At 41.9% G+C, this 21263-nt stretch overlaps 1 protein-coding gene across 4 annotated transcripts in view; it reads left to right on the forward strand.

The window, feature by feature from the left end:
- Window positions 1-21263, forward strand: part of fnbp1l (formin binding protein 1-like) — a gene marked incomplete at its 3' end in the record, with an annotated part of 43838 nt that overhangs the window by 17956 nt on the left and 4619 nt on the right. For 2 of the 4 annotated variants that reach the window (XM_080506645.1, XM_080506644.1), the window contains exons 2-14: window positions 7035-7150; window positions 7799-7849; window positions 8569-8716; window positions 10369-10431; window positions 11502-11606; window positions 13029-13157; window positions 14978-15124; window positions 15215-15442; window positions 19084-19193; window positions 19309-19441; window positions 20147-20241; window positions 20360-20526; window positions 20610-20647. In XM_080506645.1, the coding sequence (XP_080362771.1) occupies window positions 7035-7150; window positions 7799-7849; window positions 8569-8716; window positions 10369-10431; window positions 11502-11606; window positions 13029-13157; window positions 14978-15124; window positions 15215-15442; window positions 19084-19193; window positions 19309-19441; window positions 20147-20241; window positions 20360-20526; window positions 20610-20647 (1530 nt within the window). Of the gene's footprint in view, window positions 1-7034; window positions 7151-7798; window positions 7850-8568; window positions 8717-10368; window positions 10432-11501; window positions 11607-13028; window positions 13158-14977; window positions 15125-15214; window positions 15443-15869; window positions 16050-19083; window positions 19194-19308; window positions 19442-20146; window positions 20242-20359; window positions 20527-20609; window positions 20648-21263 lie in introns of all 4 variants that reach the window. The other 2 variants (XM_080506646.1, XM_080506647.1) reach the window with 2 other exon arrangements.

Below are 21263 nucleotides of genomic sequence, written 5' to 3' on the forward strand. Positions count from 1 at the left end.
TAGAAACAGAGGGTTCATTGTGGCAAAAGGAGGTCAGGTGATTGTGACCAGATCGTTTGTGTGTATTATCAATGCCCTCGCTCCCCACGAAGCCTGGGATGCGTTTGCAGTGTTTTTAAAAAAAGGATTTTTTTAACGACGCAGGTAATCCGGGGGAGTAAAGAAGAAGCTTCTCTTATGCAACCGCTTTGTCTTTTTCAGATCTGAATCCAATAAGTGTGGCGTAATTAAACGAGAACCAGTGAGGCTCTTGCAGAGATAATGTGCGGAGGCTTGTGGTTGTTCAGTGGAGTCCCGCTGCTCAGATTAATGTTTGACTGACCCATCTCCGAGTCGGGACACCGATCACCGCCCAGCTTCAGGAAACCGCTCAAACGCTTTGCTTTGAGAAGGAAAAATACCTTTTCTCCCTGTTTTTATCTTTAAAATCTCAGGCCACCTTCACATGGCAATGTTTCGAATGAAAACGCATTGTTTTTTGTTTTTTTTGCATTTTCGTCTTAGAAAAGTTTTGCGTTAGCGCTGCAAGATTTAGAAAATAAGGTCAATTTATATGGGAATGTATGGAAGAGGATGAGGACAACCCCCCCCCCCCCATGAATTCTGACTTTTTTCTCACAATTCTGACTATAAACACAGAATTCAGTGTTTTTTGAGTTGAAACTCTGAGAAAAAAAGTCAGAATCCAACATGAAACTGATGTAGCATGAGAAGAAAAATCTGAATTCTGAGTTTCAAGTCTGTGAAAAAATGTCCTATGTTGTTTTCCCCCTCCAGAGTTTTTAATGTGCTGAAAACTGCCGTATCTCACAAAAGCAAGTTGCACGTTTCCACCAACATCTGCGGATTCAACCGGCTGGAGGAAAAAAAAAAAAAAACCATCGCCAAGTTTTTTCCACAACTTGCTTGAACGATGTCTGTCCCTTGTTTTAAAAAAAATCCACTCTGTGGCAGTCGGTCGGAGTCGTCTGACAAAAAGGCACAGCCTTTAATTCCTCTGCAGTGTTTCTGGTCCGGCGTCTCCGCCAGCGCAGCAGCAGCTGGGAGGAGCAGGTCTTCACATGTCCTCCATGGTTTCTGGGCTTTAGCCCGCGAGTCAAACGCACCACATGAGAGGCCTGCGGGGCTCCGGTCCGACGTCGTGGAGGTTTTTCCTCCACGTGTCTTCAGATGACCTGGATTCAGAAGGTTGTTTTTTTTGTGCTAATCCTGCAGGAAAAGTGCTTTAGAAATAAAGTTTGATTTGATTAATAAGGCGACGAGTTGGATTTCTTGAGTACGAGATGAAACAGGAGTATTCTCTGTCTTCTTCTGCATTTTTTTTGGTGTATTTGGTAAGTCATAGCGCCCCCTAAAGGCCTGCCATGTGTACTACATCATATTGACTCATTCATAATGACGTGTGAATGGAATTTTTTTTTTTCCCCCATTGACACGAGCTTAAAGATCATATTGGCTGGTGTGGGCCTCCGTTTAAAAACAAAAATCCACACCGAAGCAGTAGAAATGACTACATCTGGACACACCGGGGAGACTTGTATACACTTCTTCTTCACGAGACGTTTGTTTGTCAGACCGGAGAAAATATGATATGCAAATGTGCTGATTTGCGAGGAGCGAGATTAAATCCTCCCAGCGAGTGGGGTCCAGATAAACAGTGTCAAAACGAGCCCGACTGTATTGAGTTGATGCGGTTTAAACAAATCATTTCCCGGTCGCCTCGCAGAAAAACCTAATGGTTCTGCTGCAGACGAAACCAAAACAAGTGTGATCTGAGCCTGAAACATGGACTCCTAGACGACCCAGTCAGTTCTGCGCCTAATCCAGCACGTTCCTCTTGTGAAATCATCTGTAATTTAAGAAATGATGTGATTCATAGTAATTGTTGTGTACTTCACGCAGCGCTGGAGTTCCTGTGTCTGCAGGGCAAAGAAAGACGAACCGTAAACGCCACTGCTCCGCTAATCAAACGGTGACGGTGACGTCTGTGTGTTTTCAGGGTGTAGGTAGAACTGTGTAAACGTAAACTGCAAGTAATCTGATTACCCGCGCAGCCTTGAACGTGTCGGGCTGCGTGCCGATTGGCATCATCAGCTGCTTTGATGCAGGTCATTTTCACCACGGCGTGACTTTTTTACAATCAGTGCAAATGTATTGTTTTTGTAACGTCAACATGCACATTTCATATTCTTAAGAGCATCAATTATAAACCCTTGTGGTGAACGAAATGAAATTCACGACTCCCTATTCTCCTGGTACTTTTATTTTGACAGTCACCGTAATAACAATCCAACTTGGTCGTCCTTCCAGTAGAAAGTCAGTGTTCTCTTATTGTTGGTTTATGGTGTATTGAGAGTGTGTGTGTGTGTGTGTGTGTGTGTGTGTGTGGTTTTGTAACATAAGCAACCAGCAGTGCCACCATGTGGCCTGGCGTACCAACTACATCATTTTCAGCGTTTCCGCGGTTCCCGTGTAAACACCCATTTTTGAAAACACCGCAGTGTAAATAAGAAACTTTTCTGAAATGAGCATGTAGAAAACGATGTTTTCACTTGAAACGCTGTCGTGTAAACGACGCCTTAGTTAATTGATTCTCAGCACTGCCTCCCGTTGACTCCTGTCGGTACTACAACACTTTCTCTTTTTCCATGAACTTTGTGAAGTACAATTTGCAGGTAAAGAACTTTTAAAGCATTAAAAACTAGTTCGTGTTTGCTACTATACTTACAACTGAGGCTAATTTTAATGATTTGGATTGGCAGTGTGTGGGATTTGATCTCAGCTGTTTAGCTGCTAAAAGAGTAAAGAGGGGGGAAAAAATTAGGTTAACTGTCTGTCTGACCTTTTTTTGTGTGCGAGTTGTTGGTTTAAAAACGCGAAAACAAAGTGGGAGTGCAGGTGGAGGCCTGCTGAGTATGTACACAGCTGAAGGATTCATCAAACCCTCGAACGCAGCATTGGGCCGACGGGATAGTAGGGCTCTCTGTGGGGGGGGGGGAGGGTACTCTCCGGGGAGTCATTGTTGGAAAATAAACCTCTCGTAGACGGAACGAAGCCGGCAGTGTCTGCAGCCTGCAGCTCAGCCTGTGACTGAGGTCAACAATATTTCACTGCGTTTGTCTGTTTTGCCCTTAGAAGGCAATTCTCCAAAGCTCTCAATGCAGCTACCTTACAACAACCAATCGAGTGTTGGGAACCAGGGTGTCCTGTACCTACTGTACCTCCTCGAGCTGTGGTCACAACTTCCAAGCGCGACCGGCTCCTCAAAACAGACTTAACTTTGACCAGAAGTGCAAATCTACAAGTGGGGAAAGATTTTCCAAATGTTTTGGATTCCTGAAAACGTTTCAACCGACGGCGGCTGCTGATGGGACGATGGAATATTGGTGAATCAGAGGTTGAAAAGAGGGAGAGAACTGGAGCTTTCCTTGATGTTTGTTTAAATGACAGGGTTGTTGGGAATCCGAACTGTTGCTCTGAGGGTTTTAAACCCGCTCGGCTCTCCATGTTTGGCTAAACGAGGAAAAACGAAGCAAAAAATGTTATTTCCAGTGAATCGTCGTCCCGTAAAATGTCCCCTCAACAGCAGGTCGGCCACTCTATGTACCTGGAAATACTTCAAAATATCTAGAAATTTGTGACGGGTCAGAGTTTATGTATGCAGCAGCTGTGTGAGGGTTCCAAAATGTAATGCGTGTGTGTGGAAGTTCTCTATTGTGAAAGATCAAAACGACGCCAGAGCTTTAGAACTCATCAGGGTTCTAGAACGTGTGTGTGGGTTCTGAATCTTGTGACGGAGTCGGGATGTGTCCGGGTGGCAGACTGCCGGAAGATTCTAAATGGTGTGATTGGGTCTTGAACGTGTGGCAGTTCTAGAAAGCCGTATAGTTCCCGGTAGACGCGCAGCAGGCGAGTGTAAACCTCGGGTTCTTTTGAGAACATGTGAGTGCAGGTTCAAACATTCTGTAAAGTACGGTAGTCACATGCTCTTCTATCGGGAACTTTACCGTACATATTCGGTTTGTAGAATTCGCCTGCGTTTCTGAAACAACCAGCCGGGATATAAATGTAAACATCCCAGGTATTCAAATTAATTTAATTTAAGGGATTTTCTGGTGAAGGACGGAGGCCCCTGGATACCGAGAAGTGTTGTGCTGTGTGTTCAGGTGCAGCTGCTCCTATTAGCTCCCGATAGCTCCCGATAGCTCCTGATATTTCCTGTTAGCTCCCGTTTGCTCCTGATATTTCCTGTTGGCTCCTGTTATTTCCGGTGAGCTCCCGTTAGCTCCTGATATTTCCTGTTAGCTCCTGATATTTCCTGTTAGCTCCTGATATTTCCTGTTGGCTCCTGTTATTTCCGGTGAGCTCCCGTTAGCTCCTGATATTTCCTGTTAGCTCCTGATATTTCCCGTTAGCTCCTGATATTCGCTCCTGTTATTTCCTATTAGCTCCTGATATTTCCTGTTAGCTCCCTTTATTTCCTGTTAGCTCCTCTTAGCTCCTGATATTTCCCGTTAGCTCCTGATATATCCCGTTAGCTCCTGATATTTCCTGTTAGCTCCTGATATTTCCCGTTAGCTCCTGATATTCGCTCCTGTTATTTCCTATTAGCTCCTGATATTTCCTGTTAGCTCCCTTTATTTCCTGTTAGCTCAACTTAGCTCCTGATATTTCCCGTTAGCTCCTGATATATCCCGTTAGCTCCTGATATTTCCCGTTAGCTCCTGATATTTCCCGTTGGCTCCTGATATTTCCCGTTAGCTCCCGTTAGCTCCTGATAGCTCCCGTTAGCTCCTGATAGCTCCCATTAGCTCCTGATAGCTCCCATTAGCTCCCGTTAGCCCCTGCTACCAGACGCCGGCAGCTGCTCCTCCTCTTTGTCCTCCTCACGGAGGGAAAAGAGCCTGAAGATGCCGTCATTTCCCCAGTGAGCCGGTCTGCGCTCGGCTTGCCACAAACTACAGGATGAGCTCATTCTCCTATTACTTATTCATAGACGCCGTCACCAAGGCTGACGCAGCCACGGGCAGGCAGAAAGAAAGGATCTGGAGAGGCTCTGGCAGGAGAAGAGCCAGGAGGCCTTTGGAAATGTTTACAAGACAGGGGGGGGGGGGGGGGGGGGCGACACACACACACACACACACACACAAAGGGTAATAACCCGCTTCAGTTCCACAAACTAAAGGGAAATGTTTTCTTTGTGGCATCCTCCTGATCGGCCTGGTGCTTTTTCTCACTTGGCAGCATCTTTTGGATGAAGTCTTTGTGTTTTGGCAACAAAATCTGCTTGAAAACTGCCAGCGTGGGACGGAATCGATCTGGCAGTAGATTTTATAGTTTAATCCTGCGCCACGCAGGGCTCCCACGTTCCTCCCGGGTGTTGTAATTAATTAATTCATCAGTTATTCTTGAACTTTCAAACCGAAAACAGCTTGTGGGCAACACGGAAAATCTGAACACGTTTTCTTCTCGGTCTGATTTCAAGTCTTTTCAATCGAGTTGTCAGGCTCTGAAACTGAGACGCCAGAAGATGAGACGATAATCTGTAATGTCAGAATTCTTAAATTTGTTTAAAGTCTCAAAAACAAAACTCAACAATTTTCTGTCGCTAAAGATGTTCAAGTATAGTTCTTTCATTTAGAAAATTGTCATTTATTTGTCTTTTTGTTGAATGATCTGGCAAATTACCTAGAAAATGAGCTGAATGTGGAGTTAAGAAGCCATTTTTTCTTCACGTTGAAGGATTATACCTCAGTGATTCTCTTTTCCCCTTCCCGACTCCTCTTTTTTTTTTTTTTTTTTGTAAATATATATTTAGATGGAAAAACGAGGTCAGCTGTCTCTCGCCGCCTCACGTTTTGCCCTTTCCACTGCCAGTCCAGGCCTGGACCGGTCGCCACGGCAACGCTTTCGACGGCTACCCACGGTCGCGTGCTCGTTCCCGCCCTCTGGGTTTGGAACCTGTGGTTCGTGTTCCGAGCAGCGGAGGTGTTGAGCCACGGTGTCTTTTATCCGTTTTCACACGACGTCTCAAGTGAAAACGCATCGTTTTTGTGTTTTCGTTTCAGAGACGATTCTTGGGCGAGAAATGTTGGGCGAATGTTTGTTTTTATAGTGAAAGCACACACTTTTTTTTTTTTTTTTTTACTTGACCTTTATTTTACCAGACAAAAACCTCCTTGAGATTCTAAATCCCTTTTTCAAGAGCGTACTGGCCAGAACAAGCAGCGGTACATTAAAAGTTCCAGATAAAACGGGCACATGAAACACATGAGAAAAATGTCAAAACATTAAAAACGTGCAAAAAGAAAAATTAATTGCCCACAAATTAAAAGTTTATCCGTCATTCAGAACCTCTGCAGACAGACGTGTCTGTCTTCAAGTCACTAAACATGTATTTTTCGGAGTCCAGTGGAACCAGATTTTATTCCGTTTTGAGTTGAGCGCAATGCATTCTGGGTAGCAAAGAAAGCAAAGCTAACGGTGCTCAACAGAAAACACAAACGCAGAAAGACAAATTTCAGAATAAAAAGAAAAAATGGAGTAGGTAGGAAGAAGACTCATTTATATCTGGTCTCACGATGTTGTATTGCGGTGGTTTGTAGCTAATCGTTAGCCAGGAGCTAACTAGCCTAGCCACCGTGGTGATAAAGAGGCGGGACTTCCTCTTTCGGTCCGGACCAATCAATGAGCCGTTTCTCTTCTTCACTTCCTCTCTGGTCAGTGTTTCTTTTGGGGCGACGGCGCCCCCAAGCAGCAGCTGGTGGAACTGCGTGATGTTTTGATCCGGAACGCAAACCGCAACAAAAACTTTACATTCAACCACAAAAATATAATAAACATTTACCGTATGAGCATTTTTTTTTTTTTACATTTCCTACAGTTGTACCTGCCAGTTCTTTTACGCTTTCTCTATTAATATATTAACCAACTTTAGTCTCCATGGTAACCACTAAATTGATATTGATTTAAGCGTTTTGCTGCTTTGTTCACAATTTGTCTTTAACACTTGTTTTGTATATTTTGTTTTTCAGGACCAGTTTGATAATCTGGACAAACACACCCAGTGGGGGATCGACTTTCTTGATCGCTACGCAAAGTTTGTGAAGGAAAGGCTGGACATCGAGCAAAACTACGCCAAGCAGCTACGGTACACACACACACACACACACACACACACACACACACACACACACACACACACACACACACACACACACACACACACACACACACACACACAGAAAAGATATAAGCAGCTTTTTATCACCAGGCGCTTAATGCAGTGTTGTTTTATTGTTTGTTTTTGTAACACAGTCTGTAATTTATATCTGTGAAATTGAATTTCTTAAAAAAAAAAAAAAAAAAAAAAAAAAAAAAAGGATCCAAATTATTTTGAAAAGACATTAAAAGTATTTTAGAGAAGTATTCAAACTATTTTGGAAAAATATCTCAATTATTTTGAAAATGTATTAAGGTTATTTTTATAGTAGTGTTTGATCTATTTTACAAAAATATCAAAATTATTTTGAAAAAGTTTTCAGATTATTTGATCAAAGTATTTGAACTATTTTGGGGAAGTTTCAAATGTATTTTTTTTTGTATATTATCGAGAGAAAAAAATTTAGAAAATGATTAACAATGTTGACATTAACACATGTAAAGAGTGGAAAAAAGTCAATAATAATAATAATGATGATTATGATGATGATCTCTTTTGTCGTTTTTACCAAGTCCAGTGGAATCCTACAGTCTGAATAAATCACTGAGCCTCTGCTTCTGTCTTGTCGTCTTTCAGGAACCTGGTTAAAAAATATTGTCCAAAACGATCCAAAGACGAGGAGCCGAGGTGAGAAACACTTCTTAAAAAATGCTTCTTGGTCATGTTGTTGATCCGCAGCCTGTACTAGAGGATACCCTGGGTACTCTGAAGTAATGCTGCAGATTAGACGTAGCGCCACATGTCCACACTGTCGCTGCTCGTATGACTGGAGTGCACCAGGGAGCGGTCCTGGGACGCTTTATATTCAGAATGAAGTGATTTAATGGGATTTTACGTCCACACTTTTTTTTTCCCTTAAAAAAACTTTGATTTTCGATTTTTTTTCTTCTGAAGTGCATGAGATTTTTTTTTTTTTTTTTTTTTTTTTAACGTCCGAATTTTTTAGTTATTTATTTTTGGCCCTAACGCTGGGGGAAAAAATATTTAGTCGAATTTGTAGCTAAAAAAAAACAATTATACATTTTTTTTTATTGCATTTTAACACTTAAGGACAATCAAATCAATAAAGTTGCACTTTTGACAATATATCTCATGTCTGCAGGCATTTTTAAGTGCATTGAGACAAAAAAATGTCAGAATCGAAACTCAAATATTTCATGTTTATACACCTGGTTCAGAGCGACTATGAGCATGCCAGGCCTGTAGGGGGCAGTGTAACGAGACGCATGATAGCCAATCAGAGTCCTGGAAAAAAAAAAAACCACGTCACGGATTGAGTCGGCGGTCTCCGTGTCCCGGCTTCCGTCCCGCCGCCGCCCTTGTTTGACGCGGCGTCTGTGGTGCAGGTTCACGTCATGTCTGTCCTTCTACTCCATCCTGAACGAGCTGAACGACTACGCCGGGCAGAGGGAGGTGGTGGCCGAGGAGATGGCCCACAAGGTCTACGGGGAGCTGATGAGGTACGGCCAGGACCTGAAAGGCGAGCGCAAACACGTGAGTGAAACGCCGACGCGCCGTTTGTCGTCGCTCATGATTCCCCGGTGTTTCCGGGGGAGGATGAATATGCAGGATGTGACGTTGAATTATCCACCGTCTGTTGATCATGTGAATATATCGTTAGTCTGTGTCTGTGCAGGGACATTAGCTGTTTTTTTTAATGTATTTGATCCTCCTATGGTCATTTTAACTACCGTAATTCTACTATAGTAATTTAACTTTTAATCCTACGATGGTATTGTAACTTTTAATTCTACTATAGTAATTTTAACTATTTTAGTCCTACTATATTAATTTAACTTTTAATTCTACAATGGTAATTTAACATTTAATTCTACAATGGTAATTTAACATTTAATTTTACGATAGTCATTTAAAATACTTTAATCCTACTGTGGTCATTTTAACTACCGTTATCCTACTATGGTAATTTAAGTATTTAATCCTACGATGCTGATTTAACTGTTTTGGTCCCATTATGGTAATTTATCTTTTAAATTTGACTATGGTCATTTAAAATATTTTAATCCTACTGTGGTAATTTAACTACCGTAACCCTACTATATTCATTTAAGTATTTAATTCTACTATGGTAATTTAACTTTTAATTCTATCATGGTAATTTTAACTATTTTAGTCCTACTATATTAATTTAACTTTTAATCCTACAATGGTAATTTAACTTTTAAATTTTACTATGGTCATTTAAAATATTTTAATCTTATTGTGGTATTTTAACTACCGCAACCCTACTGTATTAATTTAAGTATTTAATCTTACGATGCTGATTTAACTGTTTTAATCCTACGATGGTAATTTCACATTTAATTTTACTATAGTCATTTAAAATATTTTAATCCTGCTGTGGTCATTTTAACTACCGTAATCCTACTATGGTAATTTAAGTATTTAATCCTACAATGGTAATTTAACTTTTATTTCTACTATGGTCATTTTAACTATTTGAGTCCCACTATGGTCATTTTAACTAGTATGTACAGTCGGCTATAATTTTTTTACAATATATATTTTTTTCATCTTAGCTTAAGCTGAAGTAAAAAAAAAAAAAAAATTCATACACAAAACAGAAAATTAACCGACATCAATTATTTAAAAAGTCGAGAAACAAAAAGTCCCAGTTTTGAAGCTGCAATTTAGAAATATGTTATTTTACTTTTAGCTTTGTGTCCATTTTTAAAGATTCTTTTTTTTTTTCATGGATTTTCTTATGCATCTTGGTTGTTTCAGCCTCTTTAGTTATTTCTCTGTTTATAACCGCTGTGTTTCCCTCACGGTTGAGCATTTAATCTGGACTCCTGTCATTTAGTCTTTTATTCTCTATATTCTAGGAGAACGGAGTCAATCTCTTACAATAAACGCACATTAAATCACAATTAATTCAACTTAAATTAAAAACCCTTAACATGCGAGTCCAGTCGGGACGGTTTACTGTAATAACAATAACAACCGACTCCCGTAATAATTTACAGATTTTTACTGCTTCAGTTTTTGCTGATTTGCACTCTAGCAAATATGTTACATCAGATCATTGTGTGTGTGTGTGTGTGGTACAAAGTCCAGTCAATTCATGTTTGTGTTCATATTTACATATATTGTGTGTGTGTATGTGTGTGTGTGTGTTTGTGCAGCATCTACAGGAGGGCAGGAAGGCCCAGCAGTATTTGGACCAGTGCTGGAAACAGATGGACAATGTAAGTGTTCAGTGTGAAAGTTACCAGGTGGTGCTAAAATGTGTTTTTTTTTTTTTTCTTTTTCTTTTTTCCCAGAAGCAGCAGCAGCTGTCTGTGAGATTATGTCCAATTTCATGAAAATGTAAAAAAAAACAACCAAAAAAACGCACTTAGTTTATGGTTTTGAAGAGTGTGCTTGTATTGGAGAACGCTGCAGTTTGCACTCCTGTCACTAGAGGGTGCTGTTTTTTTAAAAGCTCCCCTCGAACTCCGATCGAGGCCGACGTGTAAATTAAATCCGTCACAGTGCTTTCAAAGTTTTCTACTTTCTCTTGAAACCTTTGCTGCGCTGTCCGTCTTCACTCGATTCTCCATCGTTGTCGTCGTTCCGTATAACGGCTATCGCCGAACAACGACGACGACGACAACATGGCCGACGACCCGCTGCAGGTGCAGGAGCCGCTGACGCTCGTCTCACGGCGGATTCCTCCTCCTCGGTGGATTCTGGTGTATTGGTGTGGCGGCGTTAGAGCGCCACCTATAAGCCTGGCGTGTGTATTACATCGTTGCTTTTAGCATTCGAGAGGCTAATTTTATCCTGATGGCAAACCCGTGTGTGTGTGTGTGTGTGTGTGTGTGTGTGTGTGTGTGTGTGTGTGTGTGTGTGTGTGTGTGTGTGTGTGTGTGTGTGTGTGTGTGTGTGTGTGTGTGTGTGTGTGTGTGTGTGTGTGTGTGTGTGTGTGTGTGTGTGTGGTCTGTAGGACTTTAACAGTCACTACCTTGTGACTGGACTGTAACGTCTCAGCTATTCGCTGTGTTTCCTCCACTAATGCGACCCAGATGGGCCGACAGGAAGTGAACCATCTCTCTCTCTCTCGCTCGCTCGCTCGCTCGCTCGCTCTCTCTCGCTCTCTCGCTCTCTCTCTCTCTCTCTCTCCCTCCTAGTCTGTGATTCATCTCTCTGTCATTCACATGTTTTAGTTTTATTCAATGGGGACCGGAAGCGAACACGAAGCTTTATTTTACAATGAGTGTTTTAAAAGCTTTTGATGTGCTGTTTTGTTTTGTTTTTTGTTTTTTTCTCCCCCCAGAGTAAAAAGAAGTTTGAGAGAGAGTGCAGAGAAGCAGAGAAGTCCCAGTCCAACTATGATCGGTTAGATAACGACATCAACGCCACCAAATCGGAGGTGGAGAAGGTGGGTGGAGTTTATTAGCTTCTGCTTTCTGGGTGGTTTATTGCATGTAAAAGTCCCTCCTGCTGCTCTTGTCTGTAGTGAGACGACGACGACGGGCGAACGACGCAGAGACAAACGTCTCTTTTCTTTTAATCCAGATTCAGTTCACATTAAGCAGGTTTCACGCTGAGAACCCAGGTCCTTTAACTGCTCTCGATAAAGATCCTCCAGAGAACTCCTGACCCCAAACCCTCATTACTCCACCTGTCTGAGTGGCTTCACCAACACACCTGAGCCCGTCTGAAGAGAGAGAGTTCTAGAAGGTGTGAGAGAGTTCTCAGTGAGAGAGTGTTTTAGAAGGTGTGAGAGAGTTCTCAGTGAGAGAGTGTTTTAGAAGATGTGAGAGAGTTCTAGAAGGCGTGAGAGAGTTCTCAGTGAGAGAGTGTTTTAGAAGATGTGAGAGAGTTCTAGAAGGTGTGAGAGAGTTCTCAGTGAGAGAGTGTTTTAGAAGGTGTGAGAGAGTTCTCAGTGAGAGAGTGTTTTAGAAGATGTGAGAGAGTTCTAGAAGGTGTGAGAGAGTTCTCAGTGAGAGAGTGTTTTAGAAGATGTGAGAGAGTTCTAGAAGGTGTGAGAGAGTGTTTTAGAAGATGTGAGAGAGTTCTAGAAGGTGTGAGAGAGTTCGGGAAGGTGTCCGAGAGAGTTCTAGAAGGCGTCCGAGAGAGTTCTAGAAGGCGTCCGAGAGAGTTCTAGAAGGTGTCCGAGAAAGTTCTTGAAGGTGTCCGAGAGAGATCTTGAAGGTGTGCGAGAGAGATCTTGAAGGTGTGCGAGAGAGATCTTGAAGGTGTGCGAGAGAGATCTTGAAGGTGTCCGAGAGAGTTCTAGAATGTGTGCGAGAGAGTTCTCGAAGGTGTGCAAGAGAGTTCTAGAAAGTGTCCGAGAGAGTTCAAAGCTGTCCGAGAGAGATCTAGGGGATGTGCGTTAGAGATCTAGAAGGCGTGAGAGAGTTCTACAAGGTGTGCGTTAGAGATCTAGAAAGTGTGCGAGAGAGTTCTAGAAGGTGTGCGAGAGTTCCAGCTGTTCTTCTTCTTCTTCTGACAATTTGCATCAGTGAAGGTTTCATTAGCGCCTCCTGCTGGTTCCGTCACTCCGTCATTTCTTGCTGCAACAACCTGACTTGTAAAAATGTTCATCATTTTAAGCTTCATGTCATTTTAGCTACAAAGTCATTTTGATCATTTAAAAAAAATGTTCAGGTTCTCTTCACCTTCTTACCGATCAATAACCACCAACACACTTCCTCTCAGGTTGTCGGTCCGCCGCCATATTTGTCAGTATCCCCTCCTTTAAGCAGGATCACGTAGGTAGTTTTGTGCGTCGAAGGTCTGAACGGTACGGTGAGCGGCTTGTAGAGGTCTGTTCTGACGTGTGGACGCCGTGTTTCAGGCCAAAGGTCAGTTCTACCTGCGCACTCACATGGCGGACGAGAGCAAGAACGAGTACGCCGCCCAGCTGCAGAACTTCAACGCGGAGCAGTGGAAACATTTCAACAACGCCATCCCGCACATCTTCAAGGTGAAGCTCCGGAACCTTTTTTAACCAGCAAACACAAAGGATACTGTCGTTAAGAAATTCTAGTTTTAATCCCGTTTTCTTCACCCTTGTGTGGCATTCGGGGCCCAAAACGTCCACTAGGGGTCACTTTCCCCTCTGAATTTTACCGTAACTTTCACTGTATTGGCCTCAAATGACATGACTTTTTGCTGGGTAAGCGTACATTTACATACAATTTCAAAAAAATGTATTTCAAAATTTTCAATAGGTCACTTTGGTTGTTTTTATCCTCTACCTTTGACTGCTTTTAGCTTCTAAACTGGTATTTACATGGTTAATTTAAAAAAATATATATATTTTTTGGTAGCTTTGATCAGGACTGAGGTTCATTAACAGATTTATGCCAAAATATTTGAAAAAAAAAGTATCCGATATATTTTTACAGCTGTAAAGTTAGTGGATTAAAGCAGCCACTAAAGAGTTATTTTTGTTTCTTTGTTTTGTTTTTTTTATCTTGACGCTGTGCAAAAACTAAATATGCTTCAAAGTCAATTACATAACTGATCTTTGACACATCCAAGACTGTGATAACGTGTAATTTCTTTTAATCATTTATTATGTTGAAAATCTGTAATTTTGTGTTTTTTACCTCCCACAATCAGTTAAGTCATCTTGTAAATTGGCATTTCAAGAGTTAATTAAAAAATAGTTTTGATCAGAACTGAGGTTGATCATCAGATATATGCAAAAAAAAAAAAAAGGTGTAAAAATATTCTTCTGATATATCTTTACAACTGTCAAAGTTGGTGGATGAAAACAATCACGATACACGAATCACATTTATTCGTCAGTATCCAGATTGTACCATCGTTTATTGTGCTCTTGGAGACTATTGTCCTGCGCTGACATCTAGTGGCGACAGGCGGTATAGACCTGGTTATATTTTGACCTACTTGTGCGGCTCTGGAGCCACACGTGGCTCTTTAGCTCCTCTGCAGCGGCTCCAGGACATTTTGAGAAAACGAGATTTATAAACACTTCTTACATTTTTATTTAATTTGAACACCAGACTGATTTTCTCCCCCGCTGCTCTTTAGTCGAAACAGATGGAAATTTATATATTTTTTACATTTTTGTAGATAAAATATTGAAATTTGCATAGATAAAAAAAATGTGTAGAAAAGGTAAAAACTAAATTATTAAAATTAATAGTAGTTTGGGGGTTTTTTCAATCAGGAAAAAAAATGGAAAACAGGACATGGAAGGAAAGTGGAAAAAAAGAGGAGAAAAATTTAAACTTCACAAAATTCACAGCAGCTATAAATAGTTACATAGCGAAAGTGTCTAAAACAGTTGAGATAAGGGCAAATCCACGAGAGGAAAAAAAGGAATAATCTCTAAAAAAATAGCTACATGAGCTAAAAATATAATACTATATATAAACTTTACTTAAAACACTTTATGAATTTATTATAATTTTTTTACTTAATTTCAGAACATTTACATGTTTTGTGGCTCCGGACAAATTTTATGTGATGGAAAATTGCGAAAGTGGCTCTTTTTGGTCATAAAGGTTGCAAAGGGTAAAGGGTTTGTCCACACAAGCTGCACGAGCAACCAAGCAAAAAGAAAGTGGGACTTGTGGTCTCGACAATACGGTAATGCAGTTTTATGACCTTCCTGCTGAAGAGTCAAACCCAAACTGAGTGGTAAAAAGTACAAAAACAGACGTGTTTTGAGGTTTTGCGAGTCAGATGAGGAGGAGGAGGAGGAAGAGGAGGAACGGCCCGGGACGCCCGGTACCAATCGGAGGACCTTCACGTCTTCTCCCTCGTCCACAGAATCTGCAGGACATGGACCAGCGTCGGACCGTGAAGCTCGGCGAGACGTATCGGAGCTTCGCCGAGGCGGAGCGGAGGGTCATCCCCATCATCTCCAAGTGTCTGGAAGGGATGGTGTCGGCAGCCAAGTCTGTGGACGACCGGAAGGTGGGTCGGCGGCAGGAGAGCGAAGGAGGACGAGCTCCACGGCGAGGAGAACTGACTCCTCCCCCTCCCCCCTCCCCCTCTTCCTCCCAGGACTCGGCCATCGTCGTGGAGTCCTTCAAGTCTGGCTTCGACCCGCCGACAGACTTCCCATTCGAGGACTACAGCCAGAACCTGAACCGGACCAGCTCGGACGGAACCGTCAGCAACACGCCCAAAGGGGAGCGGGAGCGAGACGGCGGCCCGACGCCGCGGTCCGACCCCAAACACCTGACCAGCAGGACCAAGAACAAGCTGTGGCTGTTTGGGAAGAAACCAAAGGTACGGTCCTCCTCGGCGGGGCGACGCCATCCGCCACACGCCTTGCAAACCGCAGCCACACGTCTGATGTCACTCCGCAGTATGTAATAACAGTGTAATACTGTTTCAACTCTATATGTAATGATTGATACATTTTATTGGGTGGGGAGGAGAAACATTGTTGCATTTTGTGGTAACTTGTTACATATTGCAACAGTTGCTACAAAATGTTTTTGATGTCCTCCTAAATGCATTTTCATTTTCATATTTGACATTTCGAAATGAGTTTTGGTCACTGTTCCTTTTCTTTTCTTTTTTTTTAAATGTTTTTTTTAATCAAGTCGACAGTTATACAGAATCTGAAAATGTTAATGACTCCACCTTGCATTGCACCGCCGGTCCACGACGGGGTCGTCCTGACTTATGACTTATGTCCTCTGTCCACCAGTCCCCTGCCTGCTCCCCTCCAGCCCCTCCCCCCTCCTCTTCCTCCTCTTCCTCCTCCTCCTCCTCACGGTTCGGCTCCGACCTCGTGAGCCACTATTTGTCTGAGATAAAGACGTCAGTTCCCAGAATCCCACACAATTTGAGGGGCCTGAGGCGAGGGGTGAGACTCCAGCGTGTTCCAGTGGCTTTGACGTGGTTTTACAAAAACATTAATTACTTTTGATTTATTTTCGACAGGATGTCTGCAGGTTCTGAACAGTTTTGCCTGAGATTTTAGAGTGACGGAGTCCAGCTTGTGGTGTTTTGGGTACAATTTAAAAAGAACACACACACACACACACACACACACACACACACACACACACACACACACACACACACACACACACACACACACACACACACACACACACACACACACACACACACACACACACACACACACACACGCCAATGGTTTCATCAGATTTCCCATTGAGGAGTTTGCAGACATCCCGTCCTCTGATGTTTTAATCTTCCTCTTCTCCCTCACTTCTTTTGCTCTCACCCTCTTTTTTTCTTCTATTCTTCTCTCCGTGGTTTTCTCTCCATCCTCTCGTGTTACGAAACAGAGTTTTGCTCCAATCACAGGACGGACGATCGGCCGCGGTGATGGACGGTGTGTTGTGGAGGGGTGTGGACTTTTATTTTGAAGTTTGCAGTGCTTTTCGGGTGTGTGTGCGTGTGTGTGTGTGTGTGTGTGTCTTTAACAAGCTTGTTCACTCACCCTTAACAATCTGATAACTGGGACTAATTTATATAATTGCAGTACTGATTGTACTTCAGAACTTATAACTTCACTTTCAAACTTCAATAAGCATTTTTTTTTTAATATTACCATCATGTGTGCATAAGTAGAAAATCAGCATAAAAGAACAATTTCGACTGAATGCAAATAGCGTTTTTCCAGTCCCTGAAGTACTTTACACTGTGAGTCACATTCACTCAAGGTATTCATTAAAAACACAGTTTAAAAAAATAAAGTAAATGGTATATAAACTCTATAAGGTAAAGTTGTGTGGAATTTATAATACACACTGCAAATACTTTTATTTTTGTCATGATGTTTCCTATAAGATCACATTTCGTATTAATTCCTCAACCAGAACTCGTTTCCTGGAAACGGGGAAGAATTTACATTTTAATTGTCCGTCGTCGTTATTTACAACAGAAACTTAAGTCTCCAGACAGAAGTGATTGTAAATATCGGGAACCCGGACAGGAAGTGTGAGCAGTTTGGAGACTGACGACTAACCAGCATCCCTTGTTCTCTTTTGTTTGTTTTTTTTTAAAACAATAACATTACGGCTCAGTGGTCCGTGAAGATGGTAAGTGAATGTGTGTGTGTGTGTGTGTGTGTGTGTAGACTAGTGGTCCCGAGCTTCACCACCTAGTTCTTCCTCCCGACCCACCAAACCCCCAGTAGAGCCAGAAGAGTCGCCTCCTTCCACCTTTTCTCAGTAGCTTCCTTTCCTCAAACCATAAAGTTTTGCCCGACCGCGTTAAATTCTGCTCTCACATTCCCAATAAACCAACAGGTGAGTTCATGACGGCAGGAAGCAGCTGGAGCTGCTTCTTCTTTCCTTAATTTTTATCGTTTCCCCTCATTTAAAGTCCATAACGTGGAAACATGAAATACATGGAAACACGATTTTATTAATTTCATAACGGCCAGAAATCGGGTAAGAAAAAGTAAAACTACAAACAAGATTGCCAGGAATGGTTAAAGGCTTTAAGTGGAATTGGTAATAAAAATAATGGAACAACATGCATTTAAGAAAAATTTACAAAAACAAAAAAACTAACCAAGATAAGATAATCTGTAGGGATTTTTAAAAATATATATATATTTCCACACCTACCCGCTGTCACCCCCCCTCCGTCCCCCCCCCCTGTGTTTTTTGCGTGACTGACAGCATTACTTTTTATTTTATTTTTTTACATGACTGTCAGCGTTAAAAAAAAAAATTTTTATTTACGTGACTATCGATGATACATTATTTTTTTGGCGTGATTGTCAAGGTTACTTTTTAGTTTTTTTTACGTGACTCGACATTACATTTTTTATTAAAAAATTTTTTACGTGACTGTCAAAGTTACTTTTTTACTTTATTTTTTTACATGACAATCGACATTACATTTTTTTTTGTTTTTTTACGTGACTGTCAACGTTACATTTTTAATTTTTTTTACGCGACTGTCAACGTTACATTTTTTATTTTATTTTTTTACATGACTGTAAATGTTACATTTTTTATTTTATTTTTTTACGTGACTGTCGACGTTACATTTTTTATTTTATTTTTTTTACGCGACTGTCAACGTTACATTTTTTATTTTATTTTTTTACATGACTGTCAACGTTACATTTTTTATTTTTTATTTTTTTTACGCGACTGTCAACGTTACATTTTTTATTTTATTTTTTTACATGACTGTCAATGTTACATTTTTTATTTTATTTTTTTACGTGACTGTCGACGTTACATTTTTTATTTTATTTTTTTACATGACTGTCAATGTTACATTTTTTATTTTATTTTTTTACGTGACTGTCGACGTTACATTTTTTATTTTATTTTTTTACGTGACTGTCAGCGTTACATTTTTTTAAAAAAAATTACGTGACTATCGACATTACATTTTTTTTTTTTATGTGAGTGTCTACGTTACATTTTTTATTTAATTTTTTTACATGACTGTCAACGTTGCATTTTTTATTTTATTTTTTTTCATGACTGTAAAAAAATGACCCTCCTCATCTCACCTCTGCTCCTCCCGAGTCTTCGCCCCGCCTCCAGACTCCGACTGGCCAATCAGAGCAGAGCACAGGATTTATTATGAGCAAAATACCAGTTGGGTTACGGAAACTCAAACTCAAACGGTCGGTGTTGAAGCTGCTGCGTCCGTAATAAAGAACATCTCAGGGTGGAAATCTTACAAACTGCAACTTTTCTTTCTGGCGCTCTGACCAGAGGAAGGAAACTTTACACCTCCTGGTCGTCTGCCTCTTACGACCAGCAGGGGGAGCAAGTTGACGGAGTTCAAGTGGTGGAGCCGAGCTTCTAACACCTCGGGTGGCTCTCTCTCTCTCGCTCTCTCTCTCTCTCTCTCGCTCTCTCTCTCTCTCTCTCTCCATGTGAAGCGTTAATGTCTCTGTCCCTCGTCTCCGCCAGGCGCCGTCCCTGGAGGACTTCAGCCACTTGCCCCCGGAGCAGAGGAGGAAGCGGCTGCTGCACCGGGTCGACGAGCTCAACAAGGAGCTGCAGAAGGAGATGGATCAGAGGTAAACCCGGGGAAACGACGGCGGCGGCGGCGAGCGGGGGGGGGAGGGGTGTCTGTTGTCTTTCCTACCGCCGACTGGTTTGTGTGTTGTTTTTTTTTTGTCCGTCCGCCGCCAGAGACGCCCTGAACAAGATGAAGGACGTGTACGAGAAGAACCCTCAGATGGGAGACCCCAACAGCCTGCAGCCCAAAATATCGGAGACCATCTGCAACATGGAGAAGCTGCGCTCGGAAATCCATAAAAACGAGGTAAGCGGGCGGGGAAAGTTGGCGACACGCAAGAAATTCCAGATTGTCTGGTCGCGAAGCCTCGTGGAGAGACTTTCCCACAAAGCCTTTCTGATTTTCTGCTGCACGTTTTCCTCACTCTTTTTAAAACGAGACACGATTCTCGCTCCGTCGGTGAAATCCGGTAGAAATGGAGGTTCCTGTTGTCCCACAGTGACACCTCCTGGCCACAGATGGTACGCGTCGGGATGTTTTTATACCCTCACCGATAAATTGTCTTTCAATCAATTTTTTTTCAAAAGAATAAAACTTAGAGCTCATTCTGAACCTCGTTCAAAACTTGACCAAAACTCCGCGGCTTTCAAACTCCAGATTTTCAGTTTCAACTGAGGTCCGACGCCAAGAATCGTGTTTTAAAGAAGGATTTCCGGCGACGCCGGTTTTCTTTCATATTGAGCCAAACGACGAAGGCCACGTTTACACGTACCCACGTTTTTTGGTTTTTTTCCCCTCTCTACGTTTAAAAAACAAATATATATATATATATATATTTATTAACACCGATTCACATACACACTTGATTCAGAGCTGCTATGAGCAGCCAAACCTGTAGGGGGCAGTGTAGCAAGAAGCCGTGATAGACCAGTCACAATCTGGCTCTCTCTCGACCTTCCCGTTGCCATGGCGACGCGGTTGACACTGAGCCGCTGTGATGTCCGTCGGCAGACGTGGCTGTCGGAGGTGGAGGGGAAGCAGAGCTCCAGAGGCGACAGGCGGCACAGCGCCGACAACCACCATCACGCTCCGCAAGGCAGAGAGAGGTAAACAACAACAACAACAAACAACAAACAAAATAAACACAAAAAAAAGGCCAGAATTTGAATGAAACCATCCGAGAAGCGTGATTGTGAAAGGATTGACGGCCACTTCCTGTCTCAGTCCCGAGGGCAGCTACACGGACGACACCAGCCAGGAGCACCACACGCCGCGGCACCGCTCCGCGCCGGCGCAGCCCAACGCCGACCCCCACGAGTTCGACGACGAGTTCGACGACGACGACCCGCTGCCCGTCATCGGCCACTGCAAGGCGCTGTACTCCTTCGACGGTACGGCAGCCGCGGGGTTCACTGTGCTGCTGGTTCAACTCCCTGATTTAGCCTGAACGGGATTTTCTCTGTCGCCCCCTCAGGTCAGAATGAAGGGACGCTGGCGATGGCGGAAGACGAGGTGAGGCTCACTGTGACTTCTGACTCGGTCGTTAAAAAAATTTTTATGAAGGAAAAATAGTAAAATAATAGAACCCCCATCGGGAGGAGCAATATGAGAACATGCAGAGTAAATAATGGCGATTCGCTTTGTTTCAGTGTTTGTGCCACTTGCCAGTTTCTCATTTTAAATTCTAATTCTACTGTGGTAATTTTAGCTGTATTTCAAATCCTACTATGGTAATTTTACGTTTATTCTCATCCTACTATGGAATTTTAAATGTATTCTAATCCTACTATGGTAATTCTAAATTTATTCTAGTCCTACTATGGTAATTTTAAAGTTACTCTAATCCTACTATGGTAATTCTAAATGTATTGTAATCCTACTATAGTAATTTTAAATGTATTCTAATCCTACTATGGTAATTTGAAATGTATTCTAATCCTACTATGGTAATTCTAAATTTATTCTAACCCTACTATGGTAATTTTAAAGTTATTCTAATCCTACTATGGTAATTTTAAAGTTACTCTAATCCTACTATGGTAATTCTAAATGTATTGTAATCCTACTATAGTAATTTTAAATGTATTCTAATCCTACTATGGTAATTTGAATTGTATTCTAATCCTAC

Source organism: Blennius ocellaris (assembly GCF_963422515.1).
Source record: "Blennius ocellaris genome assembly, chromosome: 12".
In the NCBI taxonomy this organism is placed as follows: Eukaryota; Metazoa; Chordata; class Actinopteri; order Blenniiformes; family Blenniidae; genus Blennius; species Blennius ocellaris.